This window comes from Stegostoma tigrinum, chromosome 6, assembly GCF_030684315.1.
Source record: "Stegostoma tigrinum isolate sSteTig4 chromosome 6, sSteTig4.hap1, whole genome shotgun sequence".
NCBI lineage: Eukaryota > Metazoa > Chordata > Chondrichthyes > Orectolobiformes > Stegostomatidae > Stegostoma > Stegostoma tigrinum.
The window spans coordinates 72,011,931-72,034,942 of NC_081359.1; the positions used below are offsets into that span (position 1 = coordinate 72,011,931).

The 23,012-nt window shown below is 40.0% G+C and overlaps 1 protein-coding gene across 1 annotated transcript in view; it reads left to right on the forward strand.

The window, feature by feature from the left end:
- The window catches only part of rnf17 (ring finger protein 17), a 151,911-nt gene that overhangs the window by 86,664 nt on the left and 42,235 nt on the right, over positions 1 to 23,012 (forward strand). Inside the window, exons 28-29 of the mRNA XM_059646967.1 lie at positions 2,502 to 2,734; positions 18,550 to 18,713. Of these exons, the coding sequence (XP_059502950.1) occupies positions 2,502 to 2,734; positions 18,550 to 18,713 (397 nt within the window). The remainder of the gene's footprint in view (positions 1 to 2,501; positions 2,735 to 18,549; positions 18,714 to 23,012) is intronic.

The following is a 23,012-nucleotide window of genomic DNA, read 5'->3' on the forward strand; positions in this document are numbered from 1 at the left end:
TGACTGTGTGGATACTGAATAATATTTCCTCTTGTGGGATAGACTAAAATAGGGGTTTAATTTAATAATAAGGGAAGTGTCATTTTGATTTTTCTTTCTCAGGGCTGAGTCTGGTGGAGGTAGATTGTTGAACACTTTGTAAGGCAGTGGTCTGTATAATTATTTTAATCAACCTGTTCATGCATTTTATGGCGCATGGGTGGCACTTGAACCAGAACATTCTGGCTCAGTGGTTGGGACTGTACCACTGCCATAAGAATCCTTGGGTAAATGTAACTGTCATCTAATAAGGATGCTGTCATTATTGAGCAGGTGGGAACTTTGATTTGAGGCCTTAATTAAACTAGCCATGATCGAGTTGAATGCAAGCTAGAGATGCTAAACTCATTTCTTCGTATGTAAGGATATATTAATAATTTTATGTGGGTGTTTTATGTTGTAATTGTGCATATTTAACATTGTTGTCAATTTGCCAACCAATTAAACATTATTACCAAATTGGCAAGGAGATTGCACCTGTAATGCTAGTAAACAGTATGTACTAAAGTTAGCATTTTGATTCATAAAATTTCTGGTTGGAAAGATCCTTGAACTGAAGATTAAGCATTACTAAGGGGGAAAAAGTCTAATCTACAACACAGATACTTCAGCTGTGTAATTTGAATGTGGCATCAACACTCCTGGAACTTTAATAGATGCAGATTACATTGAGTGAATCCCAGTTCTACTTAGTTTGACGTTTAAACAGAATATTTGTTATAATTCAACCTTTATGATATTTCAGTTTAGATGCTTTTTACTTAATCATCGGGTGGTTGCATCTCTAGTGATAGCTGTTTAATTCACTTCCCAGAAGGGCTTCGCAAAATGTTGACCCTCTCGTGACATCGTGTGTTTTTAACCAGTTGTTAGGCATTAGTTCTAAAGTACAGCTGCACTTTGGCTTTTTCTTTACTAGTTTGTTATAATTCAATTCCAGTCTATCTTTAGGAATCATGTACCACCTTATTTTGTGTAGCTTTTAGTGATTTTGATCAGGGGCTTATTCGCTGATCACTGACTTCCAGTTAAGGCCTTTTTAGTTTTTTCAAAATGTGCTATTAATATTTAGATTTTTGATTTCTGCAGCCAGTGTCCTAGATAACCTACACTTGGTCTATTCTTAATTTTGTACTTTAAGGGTTTGCGTGTTGTGGAGTTTTCATTCTGATCAAAATCACTTGTTCCATAATTAAAATGTGGTTGGCACTGCGTAAATGCTTCATAAATCAAAGTTGCTTTTTATACAAGTAATGTGTGGAGCATTGTCTTCATTTCCTATAGTTTAGTTTGTTGGTGGAAATCTCTGACCCATTTGAACAATCAGCTGTGTATGCTTTACTGCTATTAGACAGTCCTCAATGTCTCTCTTTAGCTGCAGTATTAAATGTATTAGGAAGATCAATCTTGACAGCTGTTGCAGTGGCAGTTTTGTAAGGGTCCTCTTCCTTTCTGAATGTTGTAGTAATTCATTTTTATGTTTAGGTAGATTCTGGTGAATGGGAAATGAGGAAAAATTATAAATTAATACTTGCTATTCATTCATTGTTTTGTGCATCTTACATGCTTATTTCATAAACATCTGTCCCCTGGTATTTTGGAAAGGCATTCATTTAAAAGTTTAGTTGATGTCAGTTTACATTTGACAAAGAACATTTGGTTTTGAGGTGCTTACATATGATACAAAGAATGAAACTCCTACCAAGTGGGCAGTCTCTTTCAAGGCAGTAAAATATGGAACTTTATTTGCCAAAATATTTAATGGTACATTTTGTGAAATAGGCTATTTAATCTGAAATTGTGGTTATTAGTATAAAAGTTAAGCTGCAATTTAATAGTAACTTGCTGAGGCTTCAGCTTAACCTTACTTCAGTGTACAGAACTTTATGTATGATTAGTAGATTGAAGTCAGCTTTCCACATGCATTTACATGTTGAAGATTACTTCTTGTTAATAAAATGTGGTTGGCACTGCGTAAATGCTTCATAAATCAAAGTTGCTTTTTATACAAGTAATGTGTGGAGCATTGTCTTCATTTCCTATAGTTTAGTTTGTTGGTGGAAATCTCTGACCCATTTGAACAATCAAATGTTAATACTTAGTATGTTTGTACTGTTCAGTGATCAGTCTATTTGAATTATTTAAACGTGTACACTTTATAAACTTGTAACCTGAATAAATCATTGCCACATTCTATGGATAACAATAAAATAATTGTAATTATTGAGAATGTCTGAAAATGATAGAGTTGTTGCTTAAGTAAAATAAACTACTGTTCTAGAAATTAATTTATAAAGTTGATTTGATAAAGTTTTAGTTACTTTAGATTTGGCTGCAGTTGGATTTAATGATGTACATCATTGTTTCAAGTATGGAAACTATAGTTGTTTGGCATAAAATGCTTTCTTTACTTAGTCACAACTTGATTTCACACCTGACCAATTTATTGTGTTCACTTCAAGTTCAACTACACCAGATTGTAGACCACTACAGACTGATGTGAAGCAAAGTGACAAGGAACGGTCATTGGACCAAGCAACTGAAATTGGATATGAAATACTCAACAATCATGACAATCATCTGTCATCCAAAAAAACATACAAACCAGCTGTCCTACCAAATGTGAATATCTTCAAAGTTGAAATAACTGGTGTTGATGATGATGGTATCATCTATGGAATGGCAGTATCAATGAGTAAGTTATAGACCAACAAAGCTGTCAATAAAAATGCTAAACCATGCTTGCCTGAAATGTTAGGAAGGCAACGTCGCATCCTTCTGATAATTAAAATCTAAACACAGCACAGGTCCCCTCTGTTATGGCAGGAGTAGAAATTCCCTTCTAATAATTAAACCAGAAACACCCAGAGAAGCTTGCCTCACCACATGTAATCTGTTTAAAAAGGAATGATTTAAATGAAAGGAAATCCCTGATATTCACTTTTTAACTAACAGTTCATTTATTTAACAATGATACTGAAACAAATTAATAGAACTATTACCAAATCAAACAATTTCCTCTTAACTACCAACTAGTGCCTAACTAAGCAAAATTGTACCGGTATGTTGTTCCAACAAACCCAAGTAATAAAAACTTAAACTCTCAAAAGTTTATACGGGGTGTGTCTTCCAGCACATTCTGTCTTCTCTGCTGTCAGTCCAGTCATAAGTGCTTTTCTCCTACTAATCCTTTGGTCAGGTTGTTTTCTCTGAATTCTGTGAGGACTTTTGGCTAGAAGTGCTGTGATACCTTTTATGAATAGATGGTGCTGTCTTAGAGCGTAAAGTTTTAGTTACTTTAGATTTGGTTGCAGTTGGATTTAATGATGTACATCATTGTTTCAAGTATGAAAGCTATAGTTGTTTGGCATAAAATGCATCCTTTACTTAGCCACAATCCAGGCATTCACTGTTCAGATGGCAGTTCGCTCTCACACCGATTTTCAAAAACTTTCCTCTTGTGTACCCCTGATAACCTATCATTTGGGTTCTAATTCTTGTAACTTATAACATCACACCCTTTCCCACCTCCCCCAAACACCCGTCTCTGAGTTAGTCCCAAGAATTAAGCCACCACCAGTCCAATCTAAACTTTTAAGGTTAACCTTCATCCCCTAACCCATAACAGTTGTAGTGACTCACTCGGGAGATTTGGGTATTGTTCCTCAGTCTGAGAATAATAACAAGTTATCTGTATATTGTACTTGCTGGCTGGGCAAGCTGAATCCTTTCAGTCCCTGTTGCCATGCACAGTTGGAATATGAAGGGACTGTTATGGAACCCTTTTTGGGCATACACGTTCACTGTTGACCCTTAAAGATGAATGCAAACTTGTAACGATCTTCTTTCCTCACAAAACGGGCCAGATCCTGTTGTAGATATCTAATACCTTTGCATCTCTGCGTATAGCTGCTGTTAGATCAGCCACTGCTGTTACAGTGGGCACAGGCTCTGATGTTCATACTCTGCTCTCAATAGTTCAGTCATTCTGCAGAACCCATCAAGTGAATTTACATTAGCAGAAGGGTGCAGCACACCCTGTTCTACTGATGATTTCACTCTAGTCTAAGTCCTTCTCTGAATCCTTTGGGGTGGCTGTCTTGGAGGTTTGAAATTAGCTTCTCCATCCATCTGCACTTCCCAGCCCTGTTTGCATTTGGTTCAATTCCGGTACCTTGATCAAAGGTTCCTATAGGTCATATGATTTTATAGCAGCTATGCATTCTGCCTCCCAGTGTGTGTGATCACGAAGATCCCTGATTCATCCATCGCTGCTTCCTTGGGATAGCCATCAGCCAGGTCCATTGCCATGTAGTGAGCAGGCAGCCAATCTATGTCCAACACCTCTCTTGTTTAGGTCCCCCCACTAATAGATTTTCCCATTTGGTCTTGATGGTTTTGAGATGCCTCAAATTGCCTGTAAAGCATTCTGACTGATTAGAGCCTACTAGAGAAAGGTGTCCCCAGTGGTTTAAATTTATTGAGATTGATCCATTATCTTCCAGATACCTTCCCTGATTTTCTTCCTACATAGGTTTATACATGATTTTCTCACTCAGTATATAACCTTGAGTGTGACTATTCAGGACAGACCCGACCTTTTCATTGTGAGGCTGACTGGTTAGAGATATGGATGCTGTTTCTGCTCTGGAAGTGCATCTTTCCCTGTCTGCACGCTGGGTTTTTGCCATTTCATGGCATTAATCCCCCTACTTCATTATGACCCTTCTCAGATCTCAGCTACTTCATTCTCTGGTGTTTTCTGCAAGCCCTGCAATCCCTATTAGCATCCCACCTCTCCACAGTTGTGGCGTTCTCTTCTGTTTCCTGTCTCTCCTTAAGAGGTGCCAGTTTCCCTATGTTCCCTCTGCTTGCCAGTTTTCTTCTTCTGCCCCCCACATAGTTTGTCAGCTTGTCTTGTCCTGATTTGGCTAACATGACCTGTTGCGGCACAATTCCTTGTATCCCGCTCAGTGCTTGCTATCCAGATGATCAGCTGTGGACATGCTGAACCTGCCTTCGAGGTTCAACATTTGGCCAGCTGTCAGAGGCCAAACCTACCTTTTTAAGTTGTTCTTATTGTCCTGCATAGATTGTTCTAAGTTCACTACTTCTTGAAATTAACATAATGTCATCCTTTTCACATTCTCTTTTTCTAAGCTTTTGTTAGAAATGTAACTATTTTAATCTTTATTATTTTATTACTTATTCTTACCTAAAGTACCTTTCTCAGCTTTTGGCCTGCTCAGTTCCTTTGACAATAGCGCAGTTACATTACGTTAATCATGTTACAGGCTTGGAATCAGGTTAGGCAGACCTTTAGGATATGAGATCACTCATACCTGTCCTTGAGAAGTTAGTAGGTTAAATTGAACTCCACATTGGATTCAGCATGTTACATCAGTCAATTGTGATCCATAAATTTACAGCTATCTGACCCACAATTTCTATTTCATTTCAAGAAAGGGCTATGTTATCTAATCCCACTTTAGAGCATTTGGTCTGTAGCACTGTAGGTTACTGTACTCCCAAGTATTTTTTGAAATGTAATGGCGTTTTCCTGTCCGAGCTCCCTTCTGGTTGGTGTGTTACAAATGCCCATCTCTCACTGTTTTTACACTCCAAACAGCACTAGGCATTCTGGAATCCTTCTATCAATTACTTAACTTTATGCCCTGGCTAATGATTTCTGCCAAGTGAAATGAATCCTTCCTATTTGGTCTCGCTTGGCCTAATAATTTTATACACTTACCTTCACTTCTCGGCCACCTCTGATCCAAAAAATATCAATCCAAGCCTATGTACTACTTATTCATAGCCAGAACTCTTAATCCCCGGCAATATCTTCAAAAATCTCCTTTGTATCGTCTCTACCATGATGGTAGCTTTCCTTTCATGTAGTGATAAGAACTGTACCTGGTGCTCAAACTAACCCTAGTCTAATTAGTGTTTTGTGCAATTCTAGCAAAATCTATTAGAAGAATATATCCTGTTTTAGCTTAACCAATGCATAGGCAAAGCTAGGATAGAGGACCTGTTCAGGGATTATGAAGCACTAGGAAAGAAATTGAAGTACAGGTCCTTAAGGGTCATAATCTTCGGATTACTACCTGAGGCACGTGCCCATTGCCATAGGGAAAAAAGGTAGGGAAGTAAACGCGTGGCTAAGGGATTGGTGTGGGAAAGAGGGATTCCATTTCATGGGGCATTGGCGTCAGTTTTGGAACTGGGGGGATCTGTACTGATGGGACGGTCTCCACCAGAACTGATCTGGAACCAGTGTTCTAGCGAAAAGGATAAATAGGGTGGTCAGTAGGACTTTAAACTTCTGAGTCGGGGGGAAAGGGAAAGGGAAAGTGAAAGAGACAGGGAGTATGGAGTTAAATGGAAAGATAAGCAACAGGATAGCATGTGCACAGGTGGGTTTAAGCTCGAGGCAGACAAGGAATACAGCAAAAAGGAAGGATAGCTTAAGACATCTTAGGATTTCCAATCTCTGTAATAATTATAAGAAAGTTAGCATTAAAGCACTTTATCTAAATACTCGTAGTATTCGCAACAAAGTAGATAAATTAACAGCACAAATCCTCTTGATTGATTATGATGTGGTAGGCATCACCGAGACATGGTTGCAGGGAGCTCAGGGCTGGCAGTTAAACATCCAAGGATTCACAACGTATCGAAGAGACAGGGAGGTGGGCGGGCAGGGGGTGGGGGGGGGCGGAGCTGCGGCACGGTGGTTGCCTTTTTAGTTAAGAATGAGATTAAATCTACGGCACTGAATGATATAGGGTCAGAGGATGTGAAATCTGTGTGGGTGGAGTTGAGGAACCACAATGGCAAAAAAACCATAATGGGAGTTATGTACAGACCTAACAGTGATAAGGACCGGGGTGCAAGGTGCGCGGGGAAATAGGGCAGGTCAGAAAGGCAAGGTCACGGTGATCCTGGGGGACTTCAATATGCAGGTGGACTGGGTGAGTAATGTTTCCGGTGGACCCAAAGAAAGGGAATTCATGAATGTTTACAGGATGGCTTTTCGGAACAGCTTGTGATGGAGCCCACAAGGGAGCAGGCTATTCTGGACTTAGTGCTATGTAATGAGCCAGACTTTATAAAAGATCTTAAAATAAGGGAACACCTAGGAGGCAACGATCATAATATGGTAGAGTTCAGTCTGCAGTTTGAAAGAGAGAAGGCAAAATCGGATGTAGTGGTGTTAGTTTAAATAAAGGTAATTACAGGGCCATGAAAGAGGAATTGATGAAAATCGACTGGAAGCAGAGCCTAGCAGGGAAGATAGAGCAACAATGGCAGGAGTTTCTGGATGTAATTGAGGACACAGTACAGAGGTTCATCCCAAAGAAAAGAAAGATTATCCGGGGTGGGATTAGACAGCCATGGCTGACAAAGGAAGTCAGGGAATGTATCAAAGAGAAAGAGACAGCCTATGAAGTGGCCAAGAGCACTGGGAAATCAGAGGATTGAGAAGGCTACTAAAACATCAGAGGATAAGGAAGGAGAGGATCAAATATGAAGGTAGGCTAGCTAGTAATATTAGAAATGATAGTAAAGGTTTCTTTCAATATATAAGAAACGAACGAGAGGCAAAAGTAGACATTGGGCCGCTCCAAATTGATGCTGGAAGGCTAGTGATAGGAGATAAGGAAATAGCTGAAGAACTTAATAAGTACTTTGCATCAGTCTTCACAGTGGAAGACATGAGTAGTATGCCAACAATTAGGGAGAGCCAGGGGGCAGAGTTGAGTATGGTAGGCATTACAAAAGAGAGTGCTAGAAAAGCTAAAAGGGCTAAAAATTGATAAATCTCCTGGCCCTGATGGGCTCCATCTTAGAGTTCTGAGGGAGGTGGCTGAGGAAATAGCAGAGGTTGGATGTGATCTTTTAAAAGTCACTGGAGCCTGGGAAAGTCCCAGATGATTGGAAAATTGTTGTTGTAACCCCCTTGTTTAAGAAAGGATCAAGGCAAAAGATGGAAAATTATAGGCCTTGTCAAGGATGAGATTTCTAAATTCCTGGAAGTGCAGGTTCAGATTAGAACAAGTCAGCATGGATTTAGTAAGGGGAGGTCATGCCTGACAAACCCGTTAGAATTCTTTTGAAGAGGTAACAAGTATGTTAGACTAGGGAAGCCCAGTAGATGTTATCTATCTAGACTTCGAAAAGGCCTTTGATACGGTGCCTCATGGAAGGCTGCTAAGCAAGGTGAGGGCCCATGGTGTTCGAGGTGAGCTACTGGCTTGGATTGAGGATTGGCTGTCTGACAGAAGGCAGAGCGTTGGGATAAAAGGCTCTTTTTTTTGAAATGGCAACCGGTGATGAGTGGTGTCCCGCAGGGTTCAGTGTTGGGGCCGCAGCTGTTCACTTTATATAATAATGATCTGAATGAAGGGACTGGGGGCATTCTAGCGAAGTTTCCTGATGATACGAAGATAGGTGGACAGGCAGGTAGTACTGAGGAGGTGGGAAAGCTGCAGAAGGATTTAGACAGTTTATGAGAATGGTCCAGGAAAGGACTGAAATTCAATGTGATCAAATGTGAGGTTTTGCACTTTGGAAAAAGAATACAGGCATGGACTATTTTCTAAAATGGTGAGAAAATTCGTAAAGCGGAAGTACTAAGGGATCTGGGATTGTTGGTCCAGGATTCTCTAATAGTTAACAAAGTGTGAAGCTGGATGAACACAGCAGGCCAAGCAGCATCTCAGGAGCACAAAAGCTGACGTTTCGGGCTAGACCCTTCATCAGAGAGGGGGATGGGGAGAGGGAACTGGAATAAATAGGGAGAGAGGGGGAGGCGGACCGAAGATGGATAGAGGAGAAGATAGGTGGAGAGGAGAGTATAGGTGGGGAGGACGGACAGGTTAAGGAGATGGGATGAGGTTAGGTGGGAAATGGAGGTGCGGCTTGAGGTGGGAATAGGTGAGAGGAAGAACAGCTTAGGGAGGTGGGAACGAGCTGGGCTGGTTTTTGAATGCAGTGGGGCAGGGAGAGATTTTGAAGCTTGTGAAGTCCACATTGATACCATTGGGCTGCAGGGTTCCCAAGCGGAATATGAGTTGCTGTTCCCACAACCTTCGGGTAGGATCATTGTAGCACTGCGGGAGGCCCATGATGGACGTGTCGTCTAAGGAATGGGAGGGGGGAGTTAAAATGGTTCGTGACTGGGAGGTGCCGTTGTTTATTGCGAACCAAGCGGAGGCGCTCTGCAAAGCAGTCCCCAAGCCTCTGCTTGGTTTCCCCAATGTAGAGGAAGCCACACTGGGTACAGTGGATACAGTATACTACATTGGCAGATGTGCAGGTGAACATCTGTTTAATATGGAAAGTCATCTTGGGGCCTGGGATGGGGGTGAGGGAGGAGGTGTGGGGGGCAAGTGTAGCACTTGCTGCGGTTGCAGGGGAAGGTGCCGGGTGTAGTGGGGTTGGAGGGGAGTGTGGACCGGACAAGGGAGTCACGGAGAGAGTGGTCTCTCCGGAAAGCAGACAAGGGTGGGGATGGAAAAATGTCTTGGGTGGTGGGGTCAGATTGTAGATGGCGGCAGTGTCAGAGGATGATGTGTTGTATCCGGAGGTGGTTGGGGTGGTATGTGAGGACGAGGGGGATCCTCTTAGGGCGGTTATTGCGGGTGGCGTGAGCAATGTGTTGCAGGAGACACGGTCAAGGGCGTTCTTGACCACTACTGGGGGTGCGGCCCATGAAGAACGCGGCTATCTGGGATGTGCGGGAGTGGAATACCTCATCGTGGGAGCAGATGCAGCGGAGGCGAGGGAATAGGGGATGGAATTTTTGCAGGGGGGTGGGTGGGAGGAGGTGTATTCTAGGTAGCTGTGGGAGCCGGTGGGCTTGAAATAGACATCCGTTTCTTGCTGGTTGCCTGAGATGGAGACCGAGAGGTCCAGGAAGGTTAGGGATGTGTTGGAGATGGCCCAGGTGAACTTGAGGTTGGGGTGGAAGATGTTGGTGAAATGGATGAACTGTTTGAGCTCCTCTTGGGAGCAAGAGGTGGCATCGATACTGTCATCAATGTAATGGAGGAAGAGGTGGGGTTTGGTGCCAGTGTAGGTGCGGAGGAGGGACTGTCCCATTATCTTTTCTCTAAAAGTTAACTTGCAGGTAGAGTCCGTGATTAAGAAAGTGAATGTAATGGTGTTGTTTATCTCAAGAGGGTTGGAATATCAAAGCAGCGATGTGCTTCTGAGACTTTATAAAGCTCTAGGTAGGCCCCGTTTAGAATACTGTGTCCAGTTTTGGGCCCCACACCTCAGGAAGGACATACTAGACCTGGAGCATGTCCAGCAGAGATTCACACGGATGATCCCTGGAATGGTAGGTTTAACTTATGATGAACGGCTGAGGATCTTGGGATTGTACTCATTAGAGCTTAGAAGGTTGAGGGGAGTTCTAAAAGAAACTTACAAGATAATGTATGGCTTAGAAGGGGTGGATGCTGGGAAGTTGTTTTTGTAAGGTGGGGAGACTAGGACCCATGGGCACAGCCTTAGAATTAGAGGGGGTAAATTTAAAACGGAAATGAGATGACATTTCTTCAGCCAGAGAGTTGGGCTTGTGGAATTCATTGCCACGGAGTTCAGTGGAGTCCTGGACGTTAGATGCCTTCAACGCAGAGATCGACAAATTCTTGATCTCACAAGGAATCCAGGGCTACGGGGTGATTGCAGGGAAGTGGAGTTGAAATGCCCATCAGCCATGATTTAGAGGGCGGAGTGGACTTGATGGGCCGAATGGCCTTACTTCTACTCCTATGTCTTATGGTCTTATGATCTGGCCAAGGCTGGAGCAATGCATTGTTGCTTTTGCCTCTGTCCTCGATAGGTCACAACATGTAAAAATGTTTTTCCGGTTGGCGAATTTAACACCTTATCAATAACAAAAGACCAGCTTTCTTTAATAAACAATTAAAAGAAAACTTATTCTGTGAAGGTGCTATATTTGCTTAACACACATCCAGTAATGTATAAATGTTTATCCCTCTAAATATCTCCAATACGTGCATGTGAGCGCATACGCTTTTTCTCAACGACAGAGAAAATAAAATGTTTTTCTGGTATGGTACAAAATGAGGAAAAATGCTTTAGGCTCCATGATATAGAAAAGCTGGTTAAATGGCAGAACAGTAGCAATGAAGTTTAAGCCTGAAAAGTGTGGCTGATGCATTTTGGGAGGACCAACAAAGCAAAGGAGTGCATGGTAAACGGTAGGAACCTGGGTAGAATGGAGTATCAGCAGGCCCTTGTTTTGCTTAAATATGGATCTTTGAAGGCAACACTGCAGGTAAGATAGGATGCTTAAGGTACATGGGAAGAGGTTATGATGGTGCTGGAGAGGATTATAGACCCTGGTGGGAATACTCTGTGTGGTCTTAGTCACCACACTGTAAGAAGAATGTGATTGCATTCGAGAGGGTGAGATGAAGTTCATTAGGATGTTGCCTGGGGCTGGAGTGCTTCAGCTATGAAAGGAGACTACATGGGTTAGGGATAATGGGAACTGCAGATGCTGGAGAATCCAAGATAATAAAATGTGAGGCTGGATGAACACAGCAGGCCAAGCAGCATCTCAGGAGCACAAAAGCTGACGTTTCGGGCTCTGATGAAGGGTCTAGGCCCGAAACGTCAGCTTTTGTGCTCCTGAGATGCTGCTTGGCCTGCTGTGTTCGTCCAGCCTCACATTTTATTACATGGGTTAGGGTTATTTTCCTTGCAGCAGAGAAGGTCATGGGGAGACACCAGATTAAGGTATGCAGAATTGAGGGGTTTAGATTGGGTCAGTAGGAAAAGGGTCAGTTACAGTTGCTATAGATTTAAGGTAAGGGGCAAAAGGTTTAGAGGGTATTTAAGGAGAATCTGTCTTCATCCAGAAAGTAGTAGGAATTTGGAACTGACTGCCTAAAAGAGGTAGAGGCAGGAAGCATTACAACATTTAAATAGTATTTAGAGGAGTGCTTGAAAAGCTGTAGTGTGCAAGGCTAAGTGCCTGGAAACAGGACCTGAGTAAATAGATGCTTGATTGACGGACATGTTAGGATGAAGGGTTTCTTTCTGTTCTGTGGTACTCTAATTGACTCTGAGAATATACCTAGATAATTATCTACATTGTTCAGTAATTGAGGTGATCTATATTATCCAAAGCAAATCAGGTCAGGCTTTATTCTCACTAGTGAGTTTTGTCATGAGGTTTGAAATTCATATCATCTCTTCTATAATGTTTGTATATAAAAAGTTTTGAAAAAACAAAATCACTGTCAGGTTTTTATCTAATCAGAATTACAAAAATGCAAACTTTTGTTTATTTCAAGTAGATGTAAAAATCTTAGTGGTTTAATGCTTACCACTGTTTGGACATGATCTGCACTAATTTCTTTTTGAATACCATTATTTCAAAAAAATTACACTGTCTACTTCTCAACATCCGTTCTACCTATGAAAGAAATGATTTTTAAATACAAGAGGTTTAGTAGAAAGCTCAGGAAATAACAGGTTAATAAAATATTTAAAGAAGAAGTTACTATAATTTGGCATATTTTCTAAACCTGCAGTATGTTCCCAGGAGCTTTGTGATTCAGATGGCAAAATCTTAAGCTTTAAAGGAGGTCAATTCTATGCACACCTGTTCCTCTCTGTGATGAGAGTGTGTGACGGTTAAATCAACCACCATGTTTTCACAGACTTTTGTTGTTGGATTTTGTGCAGCATAATACTTATTAACCTTGTGACGGATTACCTAAAATGCATCAAACCAAGAATGATGAAAGTTGTGACATTGGGCTTCAAATTAGAGTACTACTTCTGATTCGCCAAGCAGTTAATTTCTGTGTATGTGCCCTGATAATCAAATGATAAGATGCCTTCCCATAGAATAAGGGAAATTAGGGAGGGTAGCAAATTGTTTCCAAACCTACTGCATAGATATCTATGACTGGTAACACTTTTTTAAAAAACTTTCGGTTACCCCTAAGATGGGGGAAAAAATTAGAAGGGGAAACCCTTGATGGTATCTAACACTGAAATCTGCTAGTATTTCCCTAATACGAGCCAGTGTTATTACTTGTGTGTTGTTATTTTCCGCAAACTCGTCTTTAGTTTGGATGAATGACTGTTCATCAAACAATAGATATGAACTCTAAGTAATGGAATACTTGGGACCCACATCGATATCAAACATTACTAAGTATAGTAAAGACAAGCTGAGAGTTGAAACTGCTCCTGCATGACATTGGTGATGCATTTTGGCTGTCACCTCAGAAAAGCTAAAATGAGAATTATTCCTTCCATCCATTTATTAGCAAGCGTAGTTCACAAGGGACCGTAAGCATATGTCTCTAATCATTGTCATTTTGTTTGCTGTTATTCGTTCCTTTGTCTAGTTTCTGATGTTATGCAGCCATCCAGCCCTTTTCATCTTGGCATTATTCTTCTCTGATATTTCATTTTCTATTATTAATCACACCAGTCTCTTCCTCCTTTGTCCAGTTATCAATTTCTCAAGTGTAAATATGTATCCCTCCAATTATCCACAATATGCACATGCAACCATGATACATTCACACATTAGGGAAATTTAAAACTGCATTTCTGTGATTAAATGCACTTTGCAATTGGTTAAAATGATATTTTGTATTTCAAGAAAACCAGTGGTGACTGTAGGGTTTTCCAAGGTATTGTTTTGATGCTGTGGCACATGGACCGAGCCACAAATCACACAATTCTCTGAAGTCTTGCACAGGATATACAATCATGATGTTATTTTAATTGCTTTTTCAAAAGACCAAGTAGGTTTCATTGAACTGACGTAAGGGGTTTTGGAAAGTGAGAGACATTGCTAACAGTAAGCTGACCGACCAGGCTTCCCTCCAACTCAGCTTGTTCTGACCACTTTATTAGATGCCTTCTGGCAGCTCAAGTAAGCCACATCAACCATGGCTGTTGGGAATATGTATTACTAGAAGATTTTGGACTCTTTGGCCACTGTCTGCATAGAGAGGGGTTGACTCAGATTCCCTGCAGTGTGGAAACAGGCCATACGACCCAACAGGTTCACACCAACCCTCCAAAGAGCATCCCACCCAGACTTGGCCCCCTACCCTACCCCTGCATTTACCATATCCAACCCACCTAACCTAAACTTCCTGGAAATTATGGGCAATTTAGCATGACTAATCCACCTAACCTGCACCGCTTTGGACTGTGGGAGGAAACTGGAGTACCCGAAGGAAACCCATGCAGACTCTGCATAGTCACCTATGGCTGGAATTGAGCCCAGGTCCCTGGCACTGAGAGGTAGCAGTGCTAACCACTGAGCCACCGTGTTGTCCCATTGGTTGTTTTGTTGCTTTCCTGGAAATGAAGCCAACAATTTGTGTGCTATGAGGCACCTTCAGTTTTTAATGGAAAACCAGCTACTTTGGAGAAATTGAGAAGCAAAGTTCAAGGAAATAGGGAATGGGCATTATTGCTTTAATGAGTGGGAAAACCTAGCTTTGAAAGGATTGTAGGCCCCTACTCTAATGGTTGTCTAGCAATTTGGATAAGTTTTTACTGCATCTGATCTATTCTTACCCCACCGATCTGCTTCTAGTTAGTTATTTTTACTCCAGATTGCTCTTGCTCCTTTTGCATTCCTACCCTAAGCTATTCCCTTAATTGAAACAATTGTCTTGTCCCAATTCTTTGTTAATTTTGTGTTAATGTTATGCTTTCTAAAAGCTTTCTCAGAAGAGTCTAAACTGACTGATCTGTAGTTGCTAGGTTGTCATTACACATTCTTTGAACACAGGTTTAACATTTGCAATTCTCCAGTCCTCTTGGAAGTTTGGAGGATTATGCAAGTGCCTCTGCAATTTCTACCCCGTTAAGTTTCCCTGGATGCAATCAGTCTGATGACTTAGTGACTTCAAGTACAACTAGCCTATTAATACCTCCTCTTACATCTGTTTTAGCCCAGTGTTTCCAATATTTCATTGATTTCAAGGAAATGAATTGGGACAAGTGAATTAAATATCAATAAGGAAAAGGTTGGATGGTTTTTTGTACCACAAAGTTTAGATCAGCTATGGAAAAGATCCGGGAGCAATTTGGAATCAAAGTCTAATTATTTAGAGGAGGATAAGATTTGAGAAAGATGGTTTGAAAGTACTATGAGCTTTTAAAATATTGACTTTAGGAGGACATAAGCTGGTAGAAAAAGAAAATTGAGCAAGATTAAATTCAACACAGTGATTTGTTTTGGTAGGAAAATTGAGGAAATTCCATATTAAATAAAACATAAAATGCTGAAGTTTGTGCAGAAGAGTAAAGACCTTGGGCTAAATGTGCACAAATTATTGATTAGAAGGGCAACTTGAGAAAGCAGTTAAGATGACAAACTGGATCTTGGGCTGTATAAATGGAGGCATAGAATCCAAAAGTAGTGGTGTTGTAATGAATATTAACAAAAAATGTCTGTTTGGCCTCAAATGAAGTATTGTCTGATTCCAGTCATGTACTTGAAGAATGTGCAGATATTAAAAGATGGTGCAGAACAGATTTATCCAAGTTGTTCAGTAATGAGCAACTACAGTCACAGGTAGTTCTCCTGTAACGTGATAGCTGTGCTCTTGTGTGACCTTGAGCTGTGGAAAATCGCACTACCTGTACAGCAAAGTTTGTGCTAACCAGACACTTGTTATAGCAGAACTATCTGGTATGTGCATAGATTGATGAAGTTAGGTTATTCCCTTTCACAGAAGGTTGGATAGAAGTCTCCAAACACAGTCAGGGTTTAACCAATAGATGGGAATAAACCGTCCTTTCCTACACAAGGACTGATGACCAAAAGAGACAAATTTAAGGTGATAGCCGAAAGATATGTTGGTTGCAAAAGGAAAGCTTTCTGATTCGTCAAGTGGTTAAGATCTAATATTAACTTCCTGAGTATGGAGTGATAGCAGATATGTGTTAGTTATCTTGTTTATAAGTTGTTTTTGTTTTGGATTGCCATGAAATTTTTTTAAAGGATGGGCATTATGTGACCTATTCTGAAGTATGCCTGAAATATGTTTTTGGCTTGATTGTTGGAGATAAAAGGAAGTCTTGGATTGTTTTATTGGGAAGAAGATGAAACATATTTATGCTTGGAGAAAATGGCAGCTGTCTTTGTTCGTAGTCGGTTAACTCCAAGTCTCCCAAAGCCCCAGAAAGATGTTCTGGGCATCTGGTTGTAAACTGGTTTTAAAAAAAAAACTGTCCATTAACACGCAAACTGAAATGAAGTTGAAATCAAGAATATTTAATCAGCAGTTCTGTCAGGATCAAGGTTTAAAGTGTTTTGTTTAGTACTAAATAAAAACTCTGAGGCAGGGTCCCCGGACGTTAACTCTGTTACTTCTTTCACAGATGCTGCCAGACTTGCTCAGCTTTTCCAGCAACTTTTTTGTTCTGCAGTTCTTTCAGTTTTTATTAAGGTGTTTTGTGTTGCCACTGGGACAAGTGCAGAGAAGCCATTTTTGAGATGAGGTTACAGCTTCCCCACAAGTAGAATGAATAACACCAGGCAGTATTACTGCATGGTCAGCCAAGAGAAAGACCTTTTTGTTAGTCTCCCTTTCCTAACCAGCTATAATAGCTGTCTTGAGTCAGAGCTGTATCCCGTAGTCATTGCGATAGTTTGGAATCAACTCATTTGTGCATCTTATTGCACATCTGCTTCAGGTGGGAATTGAGCCCAAAACTTCTGGGTGTGAGGTAGGGGCACAGCACTTGCATCATCAGGCCCTTCCTACACATATGTAAAGGATCTAGGATATTAGTCATAGCTGTGATAAAAGAATCACCATAACAAACTTTACTGGTGGTTGATGTATCTGTCGGAGAAAACTGAGGAAAGCACCTCCAGCTGATTGCTAAGTTACTAGTTAACAAAATGGAGAAAAATGAGCCAGTTGGAAAGTGAATAACTGGATCTCTTGCTGTAGGACTGTACTTCTGAGGAAAGTGATGTCTGTCTGATAAATATATAAGGGGAATTTTCTTTTGTAGGCAACTTCAATTTTAACCACCGAAGGAAGGATCACTTTTAATCATTTTTGCTACAATAAAATGTTTAAATGTGAAATCATGTCATTCTTTCAGCTAGTAACTGGAGGGTTGAAACTCTCTAAACGTTACTGGCCTTTGTGGAGATTAAAACAAACAGTAGGTGAGTAAATACCTGAAGAGAATTTACAAAATTTCTGTGAAGAGTTAAGGGGAATGGGACTAGCTGAATACGCTCAGGTTCAGTAATGACTGGCTAAACGTCATTCTTCTGTGCTTTGTGTCTTAAAATAATGATCTCTACCAGCAAATTTCTCACTTTGTCCTCTGTCTGCTTGGCTTCATTGCTTAAACCAAATGCAACATTAACCCTCCTACTGGTCTTGCTGTGTATTAGCTAAATGTTCTCTTAAATGCATTTTTAAGAATTGTGGCCCCTTTGCCCTTCACACTGATTTTATATGAGTTAATATGAGGGATATTGGCATTTCCTGCAATTATTACCCAATTATATCTGCATTTATCAAGTTGCCTAAATATTTGCTACTGTCTCTTTTTCTGTTTGGTGTTGTACTGACAGTGGATTGTTCATTTTTGTTCCTTACCCCTGGGATATGGACAAAAGGGTGCCTATGTAAAGCCCCTCCAGGTTATATTTATTTAACAACAGAATTTGTAAGTTAAAAGTCCATGTTCTTAGTTTAATCCACAATACTGGTTCAAAGATTCACTGTTTGAATTCTTCGCTCCAAATCAGTTGACTGTAGGCACTTGACATCGAAATGCTGGGATCTAGAATGTCACAGATTTGTTGCCCTTATTGGTCAGGTTGTCTTGCATTTGTTCACTGTTTTTAAAAAATCTCCTCTTGTTTTGATCTGAGGACTACCTCTGTGCCTTCAGTGGTTTCTAACCTAGGACACTGTGATTGAAGGGCAGAGCTAAAAGAGCCGACTATAGAAATATGTAGATCTAGACTTCTACAAAGCCATGAGTTAAGCTTTTTGGAGATTGCTTCTATGTTGGGTTGTTAGTCTCTGTGTATAGAATTGAAATTAAAGAGTAGATTTTTAAAAAACCCACTGAAGGGCGATCCTCTCAGAGATCCCCTATATGAAAATTCTTGATTTAACTGTCAAGATACAAGGGATCATTGGCCAAAAAAAAACCATAAGTTGTGCTCACATTGAATTGCTGCAAGTATGCAATGCATTGAAGAAGCACTTTATTTTAATAAAAAGGATTAGATTAATAATCTTTTTAGGCACTCTTAAATATTAGGTCGTTCAAGAATTAGATGTTGTTTTGATAGTATGTTGACATATACCAATAATTGCAGCATTATTTACAAAACTTAAATGTTTTTGCCACAGATCATGAAACTTCTGTCTGTTTTTAAAATTTAACAGTACAATAACTGCTCCTAACTGTTGCATTTTAATGTTTTGAGTACAGAAGAGCGACTTGCCATGTTGACCAGTGCTTTTCAGACCAATTTTAAAGGACTACCATTACTGAAACCGTACTGCTATAGTAAAAGTGAAGGCTGCATTGTTAAAGGTTCTGATACACTGTGGTACAGAGCAAAAATTTTGGAAGTGATTGGGGGATCCGTTAAGGTAAGATACTTAAGGTAAAAGTGTATAACTTGTCTAGAATTCTGAAAATGGCAAATAGTAAACAAAACTCAGTTTAATGTTTGGAGTTTTGTTTACTAGTTTATAATATAGGTTTGTTTTTTTCTGTGCAACCCTGGATTATACATTAGCAAAGTGTCAATACTTTGCAGTTGTAATGTGTTCCTAAACAAATGCTACTCGGGTTCAGTAGGAATTGATCATATAAAAGATTTGAGGAATTTTTCTAATCCAGTCATTTATGTACACAAACAAAGTGAAACTCAGCAGGCCTGGCAGCATCTGTGAAGGGAAAAACAGAGTTAACATTTCAGGTCCAGTGACCCTTCCTCAGGACACAGTCCATTCTGAGGAACGGTCACCAGGCCTGAAATGTTAACTCTGTTTTCCCCTTCACAGATGCCGCCAGACTTGCTGAGCTTCTCCAGAAACTTTTTGCTTTTGTTCTTGATTTACAGCATCTGCAGTGCTTTTTGGTTTATATTTATGTACTCAAATGAATACAATTTGTTTACTTAAACTATGCGACTAAGACATAGTGTTTCCATCCTCCATGTTGAATTTCATTGTGCTGATGTGAAATTTGTTTTTCTTGAGAATCATTTAGAAATTGAGGTGTAAATTCAAAACTCATTCACATAGAACCTTTTTAGCATGTAGAGATGAGAATCATTTGCTGCCCAAGTCTAGACAGAACTGAGCAGTGAAAGGGCCCACTGCTTCATGTACCTTCCCAATATTTTTTAAAAGTGCTGATTTAAAATTATTTTAAAGCGCACATTCATGTAAAAGAGTCCTGTTTGCTTTCCTTTAATTATGGTATTGAGTTTTACTAAAAGCTAAGGTGTTAGCATTTTGTTGACAGTTCATTGCTATGCGCACTGTCTTCCAAAAAGAAAGTGCTGATGAGAGTAAGGCCGTGTGACAAAGTAGCATGATTCTCAAACCTATCCCTTGTTATCAGTGTGGTTCACAGATGGGTGCACAAGATTACTAAATGACTTGCAATGAGGAAAGAAATGACTAAAAAGGATTAAGTACTTATGATGCATTTTGCAGTGAACAAAATAATTGTAGTATGTATGTGGCATCCACACCACTAATTCTTAATTACTCCAACATAATCCTGGCCAACTTCCTGTTTTTCACAAGGTTAGCAAAACTTTCCACCTCTAAATTTCACATTGCTTCCAGTAAAGCAATAACTGATTTCAAAAATTCTCATCGTGTTTTAGAACTTTCCATAGACTTGTACTTCCCTATTTCTGCAATCTCCTCTAATGCTACAACTCTTAGATGTTTATAAATCTTCAATCCATGCATCCCTAGTTTTCGTGTCTTTCACTAGAAACTGTCTTCAGATTTCAGAGCCCTTTCCTTTAGAATTCCCTTCATAAAGCACACTGCCTGCTTACTGTTTCCTTTTGAGATCATTAAACCTGCTTTTTTGCAAAGATTCTGGTCATCTACCCCAATATCCTTATGTGATTTGGTGCTGAATTCTGTTTGATGCTCCTGTAAAATGCTTTTCATTCTTTACTATGTTAAAGATGCTTTATTGGGTTACATTATGCATGAATATTCATAGTTTCCTCGAGTTCAGAAACTTGCTATGAGTGGCTACCAGCCCATTTTTTGAAGAAGAGTCCTGACTCAAAACATCAACTTGCCTGCTCTTCTGATGCTGCCTGGCCTGCTGTGTTCCTCCACCTCCACACTGTATTGTCTCTGACTCCAGCATCTGCAGTTCTTGCTCTCTATGAGAGGCTACCTGCTGTTTTGGAGAGAAATTTCAAGGCAACAGATATTTAGTGTCTGCATGTTATGATGCCAGAATGTGTATTTTAAGTTCAGTGATGGTCCCCGAACCAGCAGAAGACAACAAAGGGCTAGAATCGGTTTCATTTGGCCAGGGGGAGGGGGAGGGGGCGTCAAATTTCCAATCATGTTGCAAAAGCACAAGGGTACACAGATGTGCAAAAGCAGGGTAGGAGAACAGGAACTCCACTTTCTCGGCAAGATAATGCCTATCTTGGTAAAATACAGATAATGCCCATGAAAAACTGTCAGAAAACAGTAAATAATGTAATGTGTATGTTGTAATGATTTTGCATAAAGCTTACAGATGATTGAAACCCACCAGAGCTTAGTTTTATATTTAATGGTGTTAAGATCAGCTTTCCCTGTATACACATGAAATAAATGATCACTAACCTGATTTCCTGAATCCTGTTATCAACTTGCCAAGTTGTCTGATAATGGCAACTTCTTAAAACAGCTAGAACTCATTAATGCAAACATTTGGATTCACTGAGTTCCATTTGTGCAAACCCAAACCTGTGGAATTGGTTAGCCTAAACAGAAAGCTGTGAGCACAGTCTGTACCCTTTTGAAGGGAAATGAATACACTAGTATTTTGAATTAGAAGTCTTACAGGAAGAACTGTACCCCATTTTTGGATTATTTGTATATGCATGCTAAACCAGTTAAATTTCGTAACAACGAGGAAGGTTACACAAAAGACTGGCCATTTTGTTCACGTTGGAAGAGGTAATTTTTAGTTTCATGCTAGGTAATCAAATCTAACCGGTTAGCAGCTTTAAAAATGATCATACTTAATTATGAGGAATTAGTACTTACTTGGATACTGCAAAAGAATATTTGTGGTATCCAATGCCATTGTTAATTATCAAGCTCTGGTCTTTTTGTTTCTCACACTCAAACTTGGTGTACACCTAGTACTTAAATCCTTAAAGCTCATTTGATCTGCTTTCTATGATTCAAAAGATTCTTGACGTTCTGTATACACTTCTTGACAAACTTTCAGTTTAACCACTTGAAGATTGAAAAATTGCTTTCTCTTTATAGATTTTACCAGTCCTCATGAATTTTCAAGAGCTGTGCGATTTTCTCAGCTTTGACAACTGATGGGATGAAGGGTAACATTTTGTGTGAAGAGAGATATTAGTTTTCTTCTTGTAAATTAGAATGCAGTGTTGCCTTTTGTGTTTTTAGATGTCTAAAGATTCCTTGCTTTTTGTATTTACAGAAGGCTAAAATCCATCGCTTGGAGAGAAAATGTAATGAGTTACATACTCACAATTTTAAAGAGTCAAAGTTAATAGCTGTTTTGGGAAGTTACATGTTTTTGATTTTGGAAGAGCACCTAACTTAGGAAACTGGTTTGTCTCGTGCATACATGGGGAATCTTTCTTTTCTGTATCAGAGTATAGGGATTCATAGAATCCCTACAGTGTAGAAGCAGGCCATTTGGCCCAATGGGTGTACACTGATCCTCAGTGTCCCATCCAGACCCACCACTCTACCCTGTCCCTGTAGCCCTGCATATTCCATAGCTAATCCACTTAGCCTGCACGTGTTTGGACTGTGGCACGAAATTGGAGTACTTGAAGAAAACCCATGCAGACACAGGGAGAATGTGCAAACTCCACACGATAGTCTCCTGAAGCTGGAATTGAACGCGGGTCCCTGCTGTCGTGAGGCAGCAAATGCTAACACTGAGCCAACATGTCACCCCTTTGGCCTTCATGTTTCTGAGATGTTATGTGATCATAGATAGCTGCTCGGTTGAAAGTCCATGCTTTAATCAACAAAGAAACCATTCCCGCTTCAGTCCAAGGAACTGGATTTTGAAAATGACTTCAAACATTTTGTGGGGAGAATGGCTGGCTTTCCACTAATGAAACCTATCCACCTAAAACATACCGCCAGATGCTAAAATACCGATTATTGGACATCCTTACTGATACTTTCAGACTCTTAAACGTGATCCCGAACCCAGGGCATTCTTTTCTGTTTTTTTCCCCGATGCTAGTCTGTATTCCGTCATGCATACCACTTTGTATTTAATGAGTTATGGATCTGTCTGCATTTTAATGTCTGTTGTAAATTAGTTCTAAGATGTGCTGCTACAGTTCTTGTGGCAATAAAGCTTCATTAATGATAAGTAGGGGATTCCAAACTGGTTATGAGGTAGAAACCAAGACACGCAACTGTTCTTTGTGGAGAGAGCCGATTGCTCAGTTAAGACCTCTTGTCAATACCTTGTGTCAGTTGCTTCCTTTTTATGTACTCAATTTATATTCAAAGTATTCTGTTAACCTTAACATACCTTTTAAGCCTAAGTGGCCAGATGTTAACATTCTAGAAACTTTGGTCTGTCCAAGTCAAGATGGAGCATGACTTGGAGATAATGATCCCATGAGAGTGGAGCTCTCATCCTTTGCATTATAGAACATAGAACATAGAAAAGTACAGCAC